The sequence below is a fragment of the Anabrus simplex genome, chromosome 1, assembly GCF_040414725.1.
Source record: "Anabrus simplex isolate iqAnaSimp1 chromosome 1, ASM4041472v1, whole genome shotgun sequence".
Classification (NCBI taxonomy): domain Eukaryota; kingdom Metazoa; phylum Arthropoda; class Insecta; order Orthoptera; family Tettigoniidae; genus Anabrus; species Anabrus simplex.
Window position 1 is genome coordinate 14,288,076 of NC_090265.1, and position 19,503 is coordinate 14,307,578.

The window sequence follows — 19,503 nt, forward strand, 5'->3', positions numbered from 1 at the left end:
CAAAGTATCTGGAAGTAGAAATAATGAGTGTGAAAATGGTGTGGTATGAAAGTGTAATAGTAAACCGTATGTAGTTTCACTTACGTTAGGTGTTGGAACCGTGCACTCTGTGTAGCTGCCTGTTGAGATCTAATGCGTGTTGCTCTGAGATTGTAGTTGGCGATGGTAGAGGGGAGGTTTAGGGGGATGGGTGGAGTGTTAGTAGCGGGAGTGGGGTTGGAGGGGAGGAGGTCTTGGAGCGGTTGATTTGAACGTATGGATTTTTGTTTATTAATTATTTTAAGGTAGTAATCTTTTAGTAAAGGAATTACAGCATGAAAAAGAATATTGTTTCTGTCTATGTTTTCATTTAAGTTGGAGTTCGGATTGATGTATTTGTCTAAATTTATGTAAAATTCTTCTACTATACTGAGCAAGGGACTTTTTGGATTCATATTGAGGATTTGCATGTCACTATTAATGTCCGTGAAATTGTGTTTCTGATCGTCAATGTGCTGACCCATAGCTGAGAAGTGTCTGTGTTTGACGGCATTTACATGTTCATTATATCGTATTAAAAAACTCCTACCAGTAAGCCCTACATAGCTGGCTCAGCAGTCATTGCATTTGAGGCGATAGACTCCTGAGTGGTTGTATTTATTTAAGTTGTTAACTGATTTGGAATTGTATAGTATGTTGGTGTTATTGCGTGTAGTTTTGTATGCTACTTTTAGACCTTGTTTTTTGAAGATATTGGTTATGGGATGTATATGGTTATTGTTGTAAGTAAACAGTGCATATTCTTTTTTATCTTTGGTGATTCTGGTTAGCTTGGTTTTCGGTTGGTTTTTGACTTTGTTGATGATCCGGTTTATCATTTCTCTTTTATATCCGTTTTGTTTTGCAGGTCAATACTAAACTATGTCTATTTCAATTGGTGATGTATATATAAGTACTGGTACTTACACATTTGACGGAAACCCACAGACAAATATTTGCTGAAATTCTTCATTCACTTCAACATCGTTGTTATCTTCATCATCGTCTTGATGAATATCCCTTTTCCAACAGTGCTGTGGCTCATTTTCATCTTCCTCTGTCCCACTACTACTGGCTTCTTTCGCTTCCTAAAAAGGGCAAGGTTAAAAAATAAAATTATGCACCAGTTTCATTCAATTCTAAAACACCAATTCTTAGGATTTAATATCTTTATTTTTATATGAAATGTTTAGCCCATTCTACTAGCTTTAGAATGAACTCCTAATACTGACAATGAATAAGGAATTACATTTAGATTTATGAAGATTGAACCTAGATCTTCATAGTGCTCACTTTCTTTCATCAGGAAGTAAAACCACTGTTCTGGCTCCACCCTCATCTCTACTGACAAAGTAAAGAAGAGGGCCTACAGATTAGCAGAATTTACCAACTGTTACTTTCATCACACAACAGAAGAGAGACATATTTTGCATGTCTTAGAAACATCAATTTGAAAGAGAGACCACCACCTATGCTATAAAGGTACAGGCACCCACATGCCTGTACAAATTCATCTTGAGAAGGGTTACCATAGTGTAGGAGCAGTGATTATGCAGCCTAGTATCCTACAAAAACATCAAAAAATGTCAGACTTATCTATTTGCCAATCTTTGTAAATGTTCGGAAAAATTCTTGTTTTGTAAAAAAAATAAAATAAACTCCAACCTGGCCTGCTAAAGAGATTATAGTAAAGCCTTGTATTGCACACAACTTTGTCTGTGAGTGTTTCGAAAGACAAGCAAAAAATTATAAATTAATTCTCACTTGATAAATGAGCAAAATGTTACACTATGAGTAGTAATGATATGCTTGCTGAGCAACATGTAACCAAGTCAATTGTTTTCCCCTCATCTTTCTCTCCTGCTGTGGTATTTTATGTAATCTTCTCCCATGCTCAAGTTCAGTTAGCGCGTCTCATTCATATGGCCAACATCCATATGAGCGTACACTGATCAGCCACAACATTATGACCACCTACCTACTATTGATATAAATCCGACCAGGCGATAGCAGTTTCACCTGACAAGGAGCGACTGCTAGTCAGACACAAGCATGGTGCATGTAGTATCAGTGAGGGTGCTGTCTGTCAGTAGAATGGGGAAGGCATGCGCTCTATCTGAGATTGCGATGGTCCGGAGGCTCGGCATGAGCATTTTGGAAACTGCACTACTTGTTGGTGTTCGAGAACTGCTGTGGTGGGTGTTTTCAACAAGTGGCGAAACCAAGGTAAAACCATGTCCAAACGTCGAGGGGTTCGGTGGCCACCCCTCTTTACAGATGTCGGACGTTGTAGGCTGGCTAGACTGCAAAACAGGACAGGCGGTGAACTGTGGTGGAACTAACATCAGAGTTTAATGCTGGACAGAATACAAGTGTGTCTGAACACACCATGCACCAAACACTCCTAAGGATGAACCTCCGCAGCCAATGATCCATGCATGTGCCAAAGTTAACACCACAACATCAGCAACTACGACTGAAATAGGCACGTGACCATTGTCACGGGACACTGGCGCAGTGGCAGAGCATTGCATGGTCTGATGAATCCGGATACCTTCTTCATCATGCCAGTGAGAGGGTGTGAATCTGTCGTCTTCCAGGGGAATGACTCCCGGACACCTGTACTACGGGACGGACACAAGCTGGCGGTGGCTCAACTATGCTCTGGAGAACATCCACGTGGGCATCCATGGGTCCAGAAGAGCTCGTGAAAGGCACCATAATGGCTGAGAAGTATCATACACTGGTTGCAGACAACGTACATCCCTTCATGACAATCATGTTCCCAAATGGCTGTGGCATTTTTCAACACGATAATGTGCCATGTCATCAGCCCAGGAGTGTGATGGAGTGGTTCTAGGAACACAGTGGTGAGTTGCACTTGATGTGCTGGCCCCCTAACTTGCCATATCTTAACCAAATCAATCACAGCTGGGATGTGATTGAACGTGGCATCGGAACTCATCACCTCCTCCCCAGAATTTACAGTGTGTGCAGATGTGGTGCCAACTCCCTCCAGCAACCTACCCAGGCCTCATCGCTTCCATGTGTCACTGCAGTATCTGTGACGAAGGTTGACATACTGGCTATTAGGTTGGTGTTCTGGTTGATCAGTGTATATGTTCTGTAAAAGCATACTCTATTTTGTGTCCAAGTGTAGTGACCATTATTTACTAACTTTTCTACAGTAATGGGCCCTGTGAAGGGGAAGGCAATAAGAAGGAGATGAATATGGTGAAAGTTAAGAAATAAATCATAAAGAGGTAAAAACAAGTTATGCATGTGCCCAATACTGCAAATTTTTACATGGAGTCTAACACCATCTACTTGCATAATATTTCATAATAATAATCATTCATGAGGTATATTTTTGGGTTTATGCCATGTAACTAATTATAAAACACACTCTATGCATTTTGAAAGGAACCTTGCCTTTCTTCATCAGGAGACAACAGAGAAATGAAACGATGCATTAAAGGTTGCTAGGAAAAATCAACAAGAAACTTGAAATGGTGCCCTAAGATGTAAAAGGGACGCCATTTTAGCCCCGGCTAGAGACAACGAATGGCAACAGAAAAGCATTACTCTCTAATGGTTTTGATAATACGTAGCCATGATTCACTGAGGTTGTAGCCTGTATCGTGGTGGAAATTATCTGGGTGTTTATGTATTTCAACCGCCTCCCTGATAATTCTTGGGCGATATTGCTTTATACGGGCAAGAACATCCACTTCTTGGAAATAGACATCATGACCAGGTGTTAAGGCATGATCAGCAACAGCTGATTTATCAGGTTGGTTGATTCTGATATATCTGGTATGTTCTTTGATGCGCATACATACCGTTTTCGAAGTATGCCGAATATAAACCTTGCCACAAGTACAGGGAGCTCTGTAGATACCAGATTGTTGCAATTTAGGCAAACTATCCTTAGTTAGTCGCAGGAGTTGCCTAATCTTAACTGATATTCCAAAAACAGTTCGTACATGGTACTTACGTAAGATTTTAGCAATACAATCCGTCATGTTATGTATGTAAGGTAGGTAAGCAGTTCCTTTTATAACTTTTTCCTTAACAGACGTTCGATTATGTGTCAATTTCAGAACCGTTGAGATCAAAGCTCCGCTGTAACCATTGCCCTCAAAGGTGGTTCTCAAGATGTTAATTTCCTCTTGTAGAGCTGACACTTCACAAATCCTCCTGGCCCTGGTAGTCAGAGTTGTAAGGATACCATGTTTCTGGGCAGGGTGATGGTGAGAATCTGTGGGGAGATATCTATTGGTGTGTGTAGGCTTATGATAAATGCTGTGTCCCCTTTCCTGGTGACGAGAACATCTAGAAATGGTATTTTGCCGTCAGATTCCATTTCCATGGTGAAACAAATGGAAGGTTGCTGGCGATTAAGGTTAATGTTACTGGCTTTACATCCCACTGCATAATATTGAAGAATATAGAACACCTTAATGGTCTGGATACAGCAAAAGGAGCCAAGAGAGTATCATTGCAATGGCCAGGTATTCTAAATACAGGAAAGTTGTTTTTCATGTGGATCATTTTATTTGTGTTGTGGGAAGGATTACCTGCATTTCATTTATTTCCTATGGGAAAATTCATTTTGATATGCAAGTGATTTGGAATACGAGCATGTTTACAGAGCAAATGATGCTCACAATCAAAGGCTTTACTGTATTAGAAAATATGTCTGTCTTTAGCAAAATCAATATTGAAATTATTGAAATACATCAGGAGATAAATGTTCTATTCATTTTGAATTCAGATGGATACTCACATACTAAATATTAATTCTGGAGCCATCCGGCTCTATTGTTGAATCATTAGAATGCTGGCATTTGGTCAAAGGTGTAATGTTCTGTTAAATTATATCATGCCAGTTGCCATCAGATGCTTCCGTGTATATTTTCAACTTTCCTGACATGGTGATAGATAGTGAGCTAAATGATTTCACTGGCAAAAGCTCTCCGTAAAAGTTGTCTATGGCTGAAGGCTGGTTTTGGAAAATGAAGACAGATTTCGTCAAACCTTTGACTGCAAGATGTATTGAGAATGCTAATCCTGCTAACATACATAACTTTCAAGGCACTAATGTAACCATGCATAATGATCAAATTTTCATCAATATTTTCATTTTCCAGATTAATAGATGCAGCCTTATGCCCCTTGGTCGAGGTATTTGACAATTTTAACATAGGCATAAAATTCTATATTGATATGAGCATTGAATTTCTTTGATACCCATGGATTATACCGGACCACTGCCAATACCAACAAGGCCAGCATTAACCCATTCGCCTCACATTTAAATACCATAGGAGTTCACTAAGAAATCACATTTAAATACCGCTCTACGGCCGTCGTCATCACACTATTATTTAGAAAATCACACTAAACCAACCAGTAAATATTCCTTTCTGAAAATTTGCATGCATGATAACGAAGTAATAAACTTACCAATGCCGCTATTTTAGTACGTCTGCTGGGTGTGGTACACCTCAAAACATTCTTCTAAGTGAAGAGCTACGCCACACTTTTTGCACTGCCAGCAACTTTCGCTTCTCTTACCCTGGCTGTAGCACACAACACACCTTCTTGTGACTCTTGATTTCTTCTGTGTAGGGGGAATACGCATGGGAAAGTGGGAACATGATTTAGCTTGTAATCTGGTTGGGGTGGTGCTCGCTGAAGGTCGACCTCGAACCGAGTACTCCGGCAACTGAACAGTCTCTAGTAGCTGTTGCGCAATGCTAGTTCGGAAGTCCGTGTAGCTCGTCTTTCTGTTAGCAGCGATCTTGTGATACACAGTGAAGGAATTGAAAATACACATATCTAGGAGATAAAAGAATATTTTCCTATATCCTTTCACTGTGCGTCGCATGACGAACAGAGCTGTAACCTGATCCTGAAGATCAACACCACCCATCCCCTTCTGATACTCAAGGCCACACTTGGGCTTTATCACTTCTTCCCTCGGGGTTTGTCCTCTCTTTCGTCTGAGTTTGCCTGTCCCTGTCATGTCAGCTGATTTGTGTTTAGTGGTGAGAAAGCAAACATCCTTGTTATCTTTCCACTTCACACACAACATACTGTTGGCAGCCCACGCCTCATACTCTCCACGTTTTAGTTTCGTCTTACTGATATCGCGAGGCATGTCTTTTCGGTTCTGTCTAACAGTTCCAATTACATTCATCTGCTTGTCGTGTAGCCTTTTGAATAAATCTGGGGAAGAATACCAGTTATCTAAAAACAATGTATGTCCTCGGCCTAACAAGGGTTCACACATGTTGAGAACAACATTTGTACTTGCTGGCAGACTTGGATCCGTTACATCATCACCTACATAAATTTTGAAAGACAGACAGTAGCCAGAACTTGATTCACAAATTTTGTAAATTTTTATTCCAAACCTAGAACGTTTAGACCTATTACACTGGACATATGAAAGGCGGCCTCTAAATTTCATTAGACTTTCATCTAGAGCAATGTCTTGTGAAGATAAATATAATTCTGAAAATTTGGAGCAGAAATGTTGTATTATAGGCCTAATCTTTCTTAGTTTGTCACTACTATCGACTTGTTCATCTTCAACAAAATGTAAAAATCGTGAAATTAGAATAAATCTTCTCCTGCTCATGGTTTCACGAAAAATAGGAGTGTTTATACACGTATTTTTTCTCCAGTATAACTGTATTCTTGACTTTCCCACTTGTGACATTAGTATAACTAAACGCAAAATATGCCCTAATTTCGTCAGGTGTAGTCTCAAACCATTTGTCATCGTCTTTCAACTTTTTTCTGTCAGGACTGCTCAACTGTTTTGCTGCATATGAATTTGTCTCGATAGATATTTTGTCAAACAAAGGGTTCATGTATTCACAAAAAACTGAGAGTTCAGATAGTGGCTGCGTATCAAACTTTTTCAATAAATTTTCACTAACCCCACTGTATTTACTAAACTTATGTACAACAGGTTTATTGTCACTTTTTGTCCAGTTCCAGTCAGTCAAGTTAGTCTGTGCCGAGGTACGAGCTTGTTTCGAAAGACTCGGCACACCGTCATTATTTGCTTCACTTTCCGTGTCATCAGAACTATTATACGCATCGCTAGTACTCGAACTAATGACTTCAGGGTCTATTTCGTCATCACAAACATCACTGCCTTCAATATCACTCTCCAGAACACTATCTATTAGCTTCCGTATTCCTTCTTCATCAACACCAGCATATCTGCTTGCAGCCATGATGGCAACTGACAAGAGCGAAATTATGTGAATAAAGATTCTCTTATCTCTTTTTGCAGAAGTGTGCGAGAACCTGGTGAAAGGGAAAAAACCGAAGCCACATGTGTAAACTTCAGCTCAGAATGCATACAAGTGGCGTCTGTGGGTTAGTGACTGAACTATATGGATTGATGTACAGCTGTGCATCGCCGCGAGCAGAGCTCGTCATTTGATTCATATGCCACGAGTAACTATGACGAGCTAGGGTCGTCAAATGATGCGATTGGGTTAATGAAAGTCATCTATCATTTCCTGTATACAGAATATTCAATCCTTTAATGCATTCTTCAATTATTTTTCTGTATTCCTTAGGGAATTTTACAACATGCACCTTCCTTAATTCCTGGTGAACACCGGTACTGATAAACTTGCATTTCTTTTTACAATCACAAAGTGCCTTCAGTTGATATTCATATCATGTAATTCAGCACTTTATTGAACCTGAATCCAATAAAAGTAAAATCTGAAAATTCAGTAAAATTTGTACATGTGGTAGCTATCATTTCTGGAATAGGGTTTAGTATAATCTTATAACAGAAATGCCACTGTTTGCTACATGAATGTGATATGCAAAATTTAGGGAGAGGGGAAGCGGGAATCCACAAGGTACAGCTGCTCTAAAACAAGGGGTACCATACACTAAAAGCGTCAAATTTGTGACATGATTATGGGCAACTCTAATTATTTGGACATTTTTATTTGTGTATGGGAATTTTATCTCCCCTTATTATCCATTGTTTGGAACTGCCATTAATTAGTGTGATCGACCATGTCTGTATATTTAAAACTGTTATCTGTGATTACTACGTCAACAGCTGCGATCTTCCGCATTCGCTCAATAGGCGAATCGTTAAGTGCGCGCGTCCACAGGACTCACTTCTGCTCTGTATGCTGAGGCTGCTTCCGCCTTCCCGGTGAGTTGTGTTGCAGCCGGGCTCCAAGATGGTTGGATCAAGTCCTGTTCAATGGAAGATATATTGGAAAGCTTGCGGGATAGAATTAAACACTCCCGGATAAGTTGGATATAAACTATGGCCATGCCTTAATACCCTTTTCTTCAACTTATTGTGTTTTCCAAGTTACAGTAATTTTATATTTTAGTGACATTTTATTATTATTATTGGGAACACACACATGCTGTGCAGAATACCATTACATTACATTTACATTAATTTTCTTTGCTATAGGCTATGATGGATTTCTGTCTATTCCTGCATTTTATATCTGAGGTATTCTCGCGTGCATCATTCTGATCACCATCCCATACTGTCTATTCAGATGGGCATATCTCTAGGAATTTTCTGAATTTACTAAGAACTCTAAATTTAACTTGGACAAACAAGCTACCTACATGCAATAATGCATGCTTGGATAATATTATTGTAAATTTTTTGAGAGATTTGTATAAACTTAGACTTGATGGTGGGGGTTTTGCAGATCATGACCCCTTGCTTATATCATTATATCTTAACCATCCTGACATAATTTACATTGATGAACCTGTTCTGATGTGGGTGAAAAGTCAGGGTGATGATTATATTAACATTTTTATTGAAAATCTGAAACAAATTAACTGTCGTTTTGTATTTGAATTTCAAATGGGAGAAAATTGATATTGAAACTGTACTTGGAAACTTTTTGGATAAAATTGGTTGAATTGTGGCATTTATGTTCACCACTGGTAAAAATTAGTCGTAATGGTAAACTTAAAAGCAAGAAGTTGAACTTGTATACTGATGAACTGACTCAGTATAGAGAAGGAATGTTTTTGCTGTATAGATTTTATAAAAACTCTTGTCAAGGAGGAACTGAGCAGAATGGCATGTATAAAGCTTATCTTAATTGTAAAAAGTTATGTAAAAGTAAACTTATCCATGCCAAAACATTAGCTTGTGAAAAATATATTCGGAATGCACCCAACAAATGCAAGGCGGCATGGGATGTTATAGTACAAGAAAACATCCCAACTCGAACTCAAGACACATTTCTCGATCCAGAAGAACTGAAGAATTATTTCCTAAACTCTGTAAAAGAAATCAGAGATCAAATTAAGGCAACAGGTACAGCTGCGAGTGACTTTCTTCACAATCAAGCCCCTGCTGAAGCACTTTCCATTGGGTTGAAGTCACATCTGATGAAGTAATTAAAGTTAGCTTAAAATTATCAAACTCTAAGAGTATGGATTGTTATTGGTTATCTAATTACATCATCAAAAGAATAATACATCTGATTTGTGAACCTCTAGCTTTTATTTTTAATAAGTGTTTAGAGTTTGGAGTTTTTCCTGATCTACTTAAAATTTCTAAAGTTCTTCCAGTATTTTAAAGTGGGGACAAAGAATTTCTTCAGAACTATCGTGCAGTCTCAATTGTTCCAATAATTTCTAAAATATTTGAATCACTTTTGTACAATCAACTCAACAACTATTTAGAAACTTACAATCTGCTATCCGAGAGTCAGTTTGGATTTCCACAAGGTTAATGTACTACTACTGCTGTTCTTGAAATTGTTAATTGGGTATTAACAGCTTCTGAAAACAAGCAGGCGATCTCTTTTGTGTTATGTGATCTGAGTAAAGATTTTGATTGATTAATCATGAAATTTTACTTGCAAAGCTTGAGATGTATGGTGTCGAGTATCCCTCACTGAACATAATTAAGCCATACTTAAATAACAGACATCAGTTTGTCTCAATTAAAAATAGGTATTCCACTTTGAAGAAAGTTACAACTGGTGTGCCACAGGGCTCTGTCCTCAGTCCATTTTTACTCATTCTAGCAGTCAATGATTTACCGCAAAATGTCAAATGTCACGCTCTTATATTGTATGCAGATGATACAACTTAATTAAAAAACACCAGAGCATCTCAGGTTTGAATCAGATGTCACAGGAAGCTCTTGCAACTGCAATGTATTGGTTTTCATCTAATAGGCTGTTTTGCAATCAGGATAAAACTCAGTTTCTCACACTAGGATTATCCAAAGATATTAAAAGTCAGTCAGTCACACTTTTGGGATTTCATATTGATGCCATATTTTGGTCTCTTCCAGTCACACATTACTTATGGACTGTTATTATGGGGGCATTTTTCTTACGTATATAATATTCTTCTAATACAGAAAAAGGTTGTCTGAACAATGTGTAGGACCGGTGCAATTGACAATTGTCGACCTCTCTTCATTAAGCTTAAAATACTGACAATTATAAGTTTGTATATTTATATATTTTTGACACATGTTAAAAACAACATAAATGAATTCAGTACTAGGGAAAACATTCACCTTCATGATATTCGGGGCAAAGCAATTCACAGGCTGTCAAAAACTGCTCACTCAGATAAAATCAGTTGTTTAAGATTACCTATTTAATAAATTACCACATTCTGCATGGTCCACTCCTTTAAGTAATTTTAAAAGAAAAATGTATGATTGGTTAAAAGAAAATCCATTTATAATACCTCTGAATTCTTAGAAATGCTTAATGTTAGTATTAAGTTTTAATAAAAGGTGTATGTTCATTTAGCCTTAGTAATATAAAGTACTAAATTATTATCAGTTGACGAAGCTTATTTCATTGTATATGGTCAATGGCAAATAAAAATTTTTGACTCTTGACTGCATCATCATGACTTCCGTCCAACGCGTTTGCGATGTCCATCATCAAGAAACACTTCGACACCATAACCCATGCCTGCTTAACCTGATCATACAGGAGTTCAATTGATCGCCTCTTTATTCTGCCTGCTGGCGTCAGCTCATGCTCCCCTCCTGTCAGCCATTAGGTGTACAATTTACATATGATGTCCTTGAAGGGCTTGTTAACGGAAACATCTAAGGGCTGTAGACAATGTGTGAGTCCACCAAGAATTACAACGAGATCATTTTTCATTTCCTGAAGACCTTTCTTTGTGTCTTCTACCAAGTGTCCTCTGAAACTGTCCCACACTACCATTGCTGGGCGTTGAAGCCATGCTCCCAAGACTGTATGGACCCAGTCCTGGACAAGATCTGTATCCATCCATCCTTTCTCTTGAACCCGTACATGAATGCCTGTGTGAAAATTTGCTGTAGGCACTGTTTTTCTTTTGAAAATAAAGTATGGTGGAAATTTTCTTCCGTCTGCGGTTATTGCCAGCATGACACTGCAATGCTGTTTTTCACACCCAGTTGTACGTACAAGCATGCTAGATTCTCCCTTCTTGTTGATGGTGGTGTTGTGTTGCATGGCTTGTCAAAGTTTACCGCGGTTTGAACTGTTGTACCAATTTGAGCTAAGAGGTAATTGTTTTTCTTCTGCATTGCTATCACATGGTGATGAAAATCTATGATTTTGTCGTTGAAACAGCTTGGCGTTCTCTGATACAGAGATGTTCGCCTTCACAGACACAATCCATTTTGTGTCATGAATCTATGGTTCTAATCCTGGCTCATTTTCAGATCCAAACACCTGATACCTCCTTCAATTGCTATTTTGCACACTATGAAATGTAGCATCTCCTGTGAGAAACTAAAGTCATCATTTCGCAACTCTATAACGTAATGAAGCAACTCGTCTTCCAGTTGAGGAAACTTACCAGTTTTCGGCCTTCTGAATGCCTTACATGTTCGGTTGGTGGTTTCTACCGCAGATTTCTGTTTACATCAGTAGCAAAATTAAGCTCAGTCATACTGAATTCTCGACCAGCAGCTCTGTTACCATGTCCTTCAGCATATTTTATCACTTTGAGTTTAAACCCAGCCGCATAACTCCCATGTTTCTCCGTAAATTAAAAATCGACGTACACAAGAAAACTTAACTGAGAAACAAGAATGAAACATGAAGACAGAATACTGACAACAGAAGGATAATACCTGATCACTTGACGGCCTGGACAGGGAAATACTCCCAGTTCACGTGGCCGAGTGTGACTGACAGGCTAGGAATGCGATCTTGGGGGGGGTTTGCGAGTTAGGTATTTTCGTTACAACAGCTAGCCTCAACCGTTCTGCAGGTAGAAAGAAATGCAGCTCCTTCTTGTACTGCTACTTACAAAGTCCCGTAACATTAATTGGTAGAGTCCCGATATTTAATGTAGGCATGTCCATGGAATTCTCAAACTTTATTCAGTGTATGTATCATATGTCTTTATGACAATGTTAGAAATTAATGTGATTGATTGATTGATATGTGCGGAGATGTTTTTTTCTGCAATTTCAAATGTTAAAAATGGGGTGCAAGATATACAGGGTGGCAAATTATATGTGAGCAATTACGGTAATAGATACTCAGATTTTGAAGAATACATTTACAAAAACCAAAACTTTCAGGGTATTGAAAAAAGATTAAATTAATAATAATAATAATAATAATAATAATAATAATAATGTTATTGCATTTATGTCCCCGTAATTACTTTGATGGTTTTCAGAGATAGCATGGAGCTGGAATTTAGTCCTGCATGAGTTCTTTTACGAGCCAGTAAATCTAACGACACGAGGCTGACGTATATGAGCACCTTCAAATACCGTCGGACTGAGCCAGAATCGAATCTGCCAAGCTGGGGTCAGAAGGCCAGTGCCCCAAACATCTGAGCCACCCAACCCAGCGATATCAAATTAAGTTTGAAACGTAACTACAGTTTAGGATTAAACATTCACAAAAATATTAATGGAGCTGGACAAAGAACCTGAGAAGATTCTTAAATGGAACCACCATAGTTCACATCTTATTTAAAACGCTGAGAAGATGTCACGTGCTGCTTGCATACTAGCAACACGATGCTGAACTCCAGTTAGTACCAGTACAACAGCTGAGACAGTATTTCCAGCCAGTCCTCCAAAGGTATGTCATAACACTGCCTTTTTTTGTCAATATAATTGTTAGGTTTCTGCAATCTCTGTCATTTGTTCTATTTGTTTGTTATATAGTGCAATTCAATTTTGACAACAAACCTATGTGGAATTTAACATGTTTTAAATAGTTTTGATTATACCCACTAATAGTACCTTCTGAAAACTGGTCATGGAAATATTGTGTGTCGATATAGATTGTGATTTTAAAAAAAAAAACGGATCAAGATATGAATTTGACAAATGGAGTAGATTAGTTGTGAGGTCAAACAGTTAAGTAGGGACAAGAGGGGTTAAGGTAGCATGGATCAAACTAGTTGACTCCAAAACAACTCAACATCATTACCACATACATATTTTAATCCATCTGGTGTGTAAACGACCTTGGAATTAATGGGGCTACTTGCAGCAAATTGGGTCTCCAAATGCTGTTCTGTTTCCCATTTAATGTCCCATTCTTCCTTCACAGTTTCTAGCTCTTCCTTGATATAAACTTCCTTGTCCATACTGCTTGATACCTACAATGTATACATGAGCTCCTCAACTGAAAAACAAAACAAAAAAAAAACATTAACAGTCTAGTCAACATAGTATAGTACAGTAAAGTGAAAATAACAGATTATGAGTATCAGTTACAATATTCATCACAATTGTTATATACCATCATTCCACCTGCAAAACCATGTACATGCAAGGTATTTCAGTTTAGAACTTTGACCAGGAAGGTTCTTCCATCTGAAATTCAATACTATGTGAGTTATAGCAAAGAATTCCAATTCTTAACGATAAATGTACTCTGGGTTAGTATTTCTCTGACATCATCACACAGCAGCTTCTGGAAGCGAAACTACAATATACGTATAAAATACGGTAATACACAAATATATTTTTTAAATTAGTCAGCCGTGAGTCTAGGGGAAGTATGAATGCCTCTCATCCAGAGGCCCTGGGTTCAATTCCTGGCAAGATCAGAGATTTTTACCTAGTCCTGAGAGCAGCTGGTTTGAGGTCAACTCAGTCTATGTGATTACAGTTGAGAAGCCACCTAATGGCAAGATGGCAACAATGGTCTAGAAATCCCAGAATAATGATGGAGAGGCTTTGTTGCACTAACCATGTGTCATCTCATAATATGCAGGCCTTGAATCAGAGCAGCAGTTACTTGTCAAGCCATGGACCATCAGGGGGATTGTTTTGTTTGTTGTGACACAGAAACAGAGTTACAACAAAATGAAACAAAACTCTAATCTAATTGGTGGACATTCTTCACCCTCTTGCAGCCAGGCGGTAATGTGAGCAGCCAGCCTTTAAATTGCCAAAGCCAATCAGGTCGGCCTTTAAAAATCCAGTCGGACGTTGCCACAGCCGATTACATCGACCGGATTAAAATTCTGTCATATACATATTTTTGTGGCAACCTACAGTGACGTGCATACTTTTGTGACAACCTATAGTAGTAGTATAATTGGACAGTTCGGCCGCCACCTCCACCTCAGGCTCCCAGAGGCCACCTCCACCTCCACCTCAGCCAGAGGCCTCCCAGTGGCCACCTCCACCTCCACCTCAGCCAGAGGCCTCCCAGATGCCTCCTCCACCTCCACCTCAGCCAGAGGCCTCCCAGAGGTCTCCTCCACCTCCCGCGGGAAATTTGAATTTGTAAACAAAGCCACGTGCTTTTTGACAGCTGTCATCGACAACAACGCATCGCTAACCTCAGTACTGCCATCTTGACGGGCCTAAACCTCAGTAGTGCCAACTTAACCTAACTAGCGCGAGGTAAACAAAGCCACGTGCTTTTTGACAACCACGTGCTTTTTGACAGATTTGTAAACAAAGCCACGTGCTTTTTGACAGCTGTCATCGACAACAACGCATCGCAAACCTCAGTACTACCATCTTGACGGGCCTAAACCCCAGTAGTGCCAACTTAACCTAACTAGCATGAGGTAAACAAAGCCACGTGTTTTTTGACAGCCACGTGCTTTTTGACAGATTTGTAAACAAAGCCACGTGCTTTTTGACAGACAACAACGCATCGCTAACCTCAGTACTGCCATCTTGACGGGAATAAACCTCGGTGGTACCAACTTAACCTAACTAGCTCGAGATAAACAAAGCCACGTGCTTTTTGACAGCCACGTGCTTTTTGACAGCTGTCATCTGCCATCTTTAAACTACAGAGCGCTGTGCTGCCCTCTTTCGTCACCTGTCATCGGCAGTGCTGCCATCTTGGCGGGTCTAAACCTTAGTGCTACAAACTTAACCTCACTACCTCGAGATAAACAAATCCACGTGCTTTTTGACAGCCACATGCTTTTTTGACAGCTGTCATCCGCCATCTTTAATCCATAGAGCACAGTGCTGCCCTCTTTAGCTACTTACCTTTGAAATGTGGTGGCGGATAATTTGAAAAAATGCTTTTTTGACAGCAGCCATCTTTGAGCACCGTGCTACACTCTTTAGCTAGTTACCTTTGAAATGTGGTGGCAGGCAATTCCACATGACAGCAGTCATCTTTAATCAAGAGAGCACCGTGCTGCCCTCTATGTGGTGGCGGCAAATTGAAAAATTCTACATGCTCTTGTTTGGAAACAAACTCACGCGCTTTTTTGACAGCCGTCATCCGCCATCTTTAATCAACAGAGCACAGTGCTGTACTCTTTAGCTAGATACCTTTGAAATGTGGTGGCGGCAATTTGAAAAATTCTATGTGCTCTTGTTGGGAAACAAAGCCACGTGCTTTTTTGACAGCTGTCATCCGCCATCTTTAATCAATACAGCACTGTGCTGCTATCATGCGGGCAATTTCGTCAGCTGTCATCCGCCATCTTTAATCCAGAGAGAACAGTGCTGCACTCTATGTGGTGGCGGTAAATTCCATGTGCTTTACAAACCTATGTGCTTTTCTGACAGCTGTCATCCGCCATCTTTAATCTAGAGAGAACAGTGCTGCACTCTATGTGGTGGCGGCAAATTCCACGTGCTTTACAAACCTATGCGCTTTTCTGTCATCCACCATCTTTAATCTAGAGAGAACAGTGCTGCACTCTATGCGGTGGCGGCAAATTCTACGTGCTTTACAAACCTATGCGCTTTTCTGTCATCCACCATCTTTAATCTAGAGAGAACAGTGCTGCACTCTATGTGGTGGCGGCAAATTCTACGTGCTCTTATTTGGAAACAAATTCTACTCGCTCTTCAGCTGTCATCCACCATCTTTAATCAAGAGAGCACCGTGCTGCCCTCTTTGTGGTGGCGGATAATTTGAAAAAATTCAGCAGCCATCTTTAATCCAGAGAGAACAGTGCTGCCCTCTTTAGCTACTTACCTTTGAGGCGGTTAATTTGAAAAATTCTTTTCGACAAGCTGCCATCTTTAATCCAGAGAGAACAGTGCTGCCCTCTTTAGCTACTTACCTTTGAGGCGGTTAATTTGAAAAATTCTAGCTGCCATCTTTAATGAAAAGAGCATCGTGGTGCTATCTTGCGGGTAATATTTTACGTCACAGCTGTCATCCACCATCTTGCATTGCTAACCTTAGTGCTGCCCTCTTTAGCTACTTACCTTTGACAAGCTGTCACCCGCCATATTGCATCGCAAACCTCAGTGCTGCACTCTATGTGGTGGCGGATAACTTGAAAAAATCTTTTTGACAAGCAGCCATCTTTAATCAACAGAGCACCGTGTTGACATCTTTAGCTACCGCCATCTTACATCGCTTACCTCGCTGCTGCACTCTATGTGGTGGCGGTAAATTCGAACAAGTTTAATCACGCATCGGGAAAGCTAGAGTAAGCACGCGCTGCAGTGATGACGTTATCATGCATGTTTAAACCCGTTCGTTGACTAAAAGCTTTAGTCTTCGGGAAACAGTGATAGAGTGTGGAGTGCAAACATGACGAAAACATTAATAGTTGATGTGCAAGGCTTTAAAGTAAACGGAAATAAGTTTGTGTTTAAAGAGGTGGCTGTGTTAGATTGCTGTTTGTTGTGGGCACCAAAACTTGTTAGTTTAGTATTTAGTCCACCGTTCCCTTACTGTTTGCAAACAGATGAAGATAAAAAGCAGACTCAGTGGATTGAAAACAATTTAGGTTTGAAGTGGGAAGAAAAAGGAATACCTTATCGTTTTCTACCTTTAATGATGAATGCACATTTGTCAAGAGCAGATCTTGTTCTTTTAAAGGGTTGTGAAAAGAAAGAATGGTTGCGTGATTTTCTACCATCATCATGTGAAGTTATCGACATGCATGAATTGGGGTGCCCATCATTTAAAACTCTTCCGAAAGAGCATAGTAGAGAAACAACTAAACAGTCTTTACAACATGTATGCATGCTCTTTGATTGGTTGTGTCGCAGTGCATGCCGGGAAGTGAACAACATATGTAAACTGCAGTGTCGAAATAACCTTAGTGTAAAAGAAACATTTGTAGAGTAAAGACATCATGTCATTTCTAACAGATACTAAGTGTAACGAAGTTGAAAAGGCGATCGTAAAGTTTTATGCATGCAAAAAGAAACTAAACACTTTTACTGAAGAAGAGTTAAATGCATTACCAAAGGCATTTTTGGTCAATGTAGCTGCGAATGCTGTAAAGAAGATTTGGGATAAGGTGCCTCGTGAGTGGACTCAAGATCCTGTTTTGTCAGAGCTTCAAACGTGTAGTTTACATCATGAACACGTGAGTTTAGCTAGAAGACCTTCTGTGAGACAGTGCCGTACATGTCAACTAATTAAACTGTATCACGGACCTAAAACTAACGAGTTGTCTTCGCTTATAAACACTTATCATGGCTGTGGAGAGAGTAAACAAGGAAAAGGTGAAGAAACGTGCTGGGAGAAAGATGAGGAAGCATGTTGGGCGTGGACTCATCAATAGAGTGATTGATCTTCTTTTCTTCGTGCTTCATCTCCCCTGCGGCCCTAGAACACGTTCGCCTGACATGTAGTTGCATGCTGCCTGCATAGAGTATGTCGTGTAGCTGTTAAAATCTGCTTCGTAAAGTTATGCTGTGTGTGTATGTGTTATTACCTAGTGCTTTAGCTGCTCAGAAGAATATAGCAGCACTTGTCGTAGTTGGTGTAATAAAACGAAAACTGAGTGTCAAAGACCGTAACATGAACAAAGGATAAAAATGTATGTATATAGTCTAAAATAAATATGAATTGTCAAAACATATTACAGGTGTTGTTTAATCCTACAGCATGTCCTAGTGACTTAGAAGAAAGGAAACGTAGAGGATTAAAAGAAAACACACATAAGATTTAAAGTACATCCTCTTTATTAATCCATGAATTAAAGCTGTTATTAAAACCAAGCCATTTAACATACAGTTTATTACCACGACGTCGAATAACACGTTCAACTAAATAGTGATCAGGATATTTTGTTTTCTGCAGTTCTTCGATGTAGAATCCTCCTTCAATAGGCTGTCCTCTGAGATCGCGAAGTAAATACGTAACTGGATTAGTAAGCTTAACACTTCTGATTTGAAAAATTTCAGTGCTCCAGTTAGGTGTGTATCCTTTTGCAAAGATAGACTTGTGTTTGCTGATGCGAACGAAATCACCTTCTTTAAAGCGATAGCGACGTGGATCAGCTGTTTTGATTACAAGATGAATAGCATCTAGACGAGGTGTATTCTTTGTAACAAGACGTGGCTTTGTTCCGATAGTGCGATGAGGTGTATCGTTGTAGGTAGATAAAAGCTTAGGTAGCAGATCAATCCAACGATATGAACCTTGCGCTGTAAATTCTCGCCACATCATTGTTTTGAGTGTACGATTAAAGCGTTCTACAACACTTGCCTTGAGATTACTGAACGTAGAGTAGTGTTGAATGCCAAGTAACTTGAGGTAAGAAGAAAAATCCTTGTTGTAAAACTCTTTACCTTGATCAGTTTGAAGAAGCCTTGGGCAGCGTTTCGATTCTTCAACAATATGTTTAAATGCTTCTTTAACTTGAGCTGCTGTTTTAGAACGCACGGGTTGTGCAAAAGCAAACTTTGAGTACACATCGATAACAGTAAGTAGATACTTATAGCCCTTATTACTAGAAGCATATGGAATCATTTCTACTAAGTCTGCTTGCCAGAGATCATCTTTTCCTCGTGTAATAACGCGTCTGCGACAGTAGGTGCGACGTGCTGGTTTATGTAACTCATGTGCGATGTTTACCTTTACAGGTGAGATCTTCTCTTGACGAGCCATTACAAAATAATACCGGCATAACGTAGTTCTCTTTCTATTTCTAGAATTTCTGATCCGTGACCAGTGTGACCAGCCTCTTGCGATGCTCTTAAAAGTTGTAATCGTTCAACGAGTAAGTTTGGGTCATTCCAGTATCTTACATCCACATACG

At 39.4% G+C, this 19,503-nt stretch overlaps 1 protein-coding gene across 5 annotated transcripts in view; it reads right to left on the reverse strand.

Moving 5' to 3' along the window:
- Positions 1-19,503, reverse strand: part of LOC136859225 (zinc finger protein 28) — a 115,450-nt gene that overhangs the window by 30,023 nt on the left and 65,924 nt on the right. For 3 of the 5 annotated variants that reach the window (XM_067138684.2, XM_067138683.2, XM_067138685.2), the window contains exons 2-3: positions 13,495-13,685; positions 946-1,106 (exon numbers count right to left, since the gene is read on the reverse strand). In XM_067138684.2, coding sequence (XP_066994785.2) covers positions 946-1,106; positions 13,495-13,647 — 314 coding nt within the window. In that variant the 5' untranslated portion in view covers positions 13,648-13,685. The remainder of the gene's footprint in view (positions 1-945; positions 1,107-13,494; positions 13,686-19,503) is intronic. The other 2 variants (XM_068225279.1, XM_067138686.2) reach the window with 2 other exon arrangements.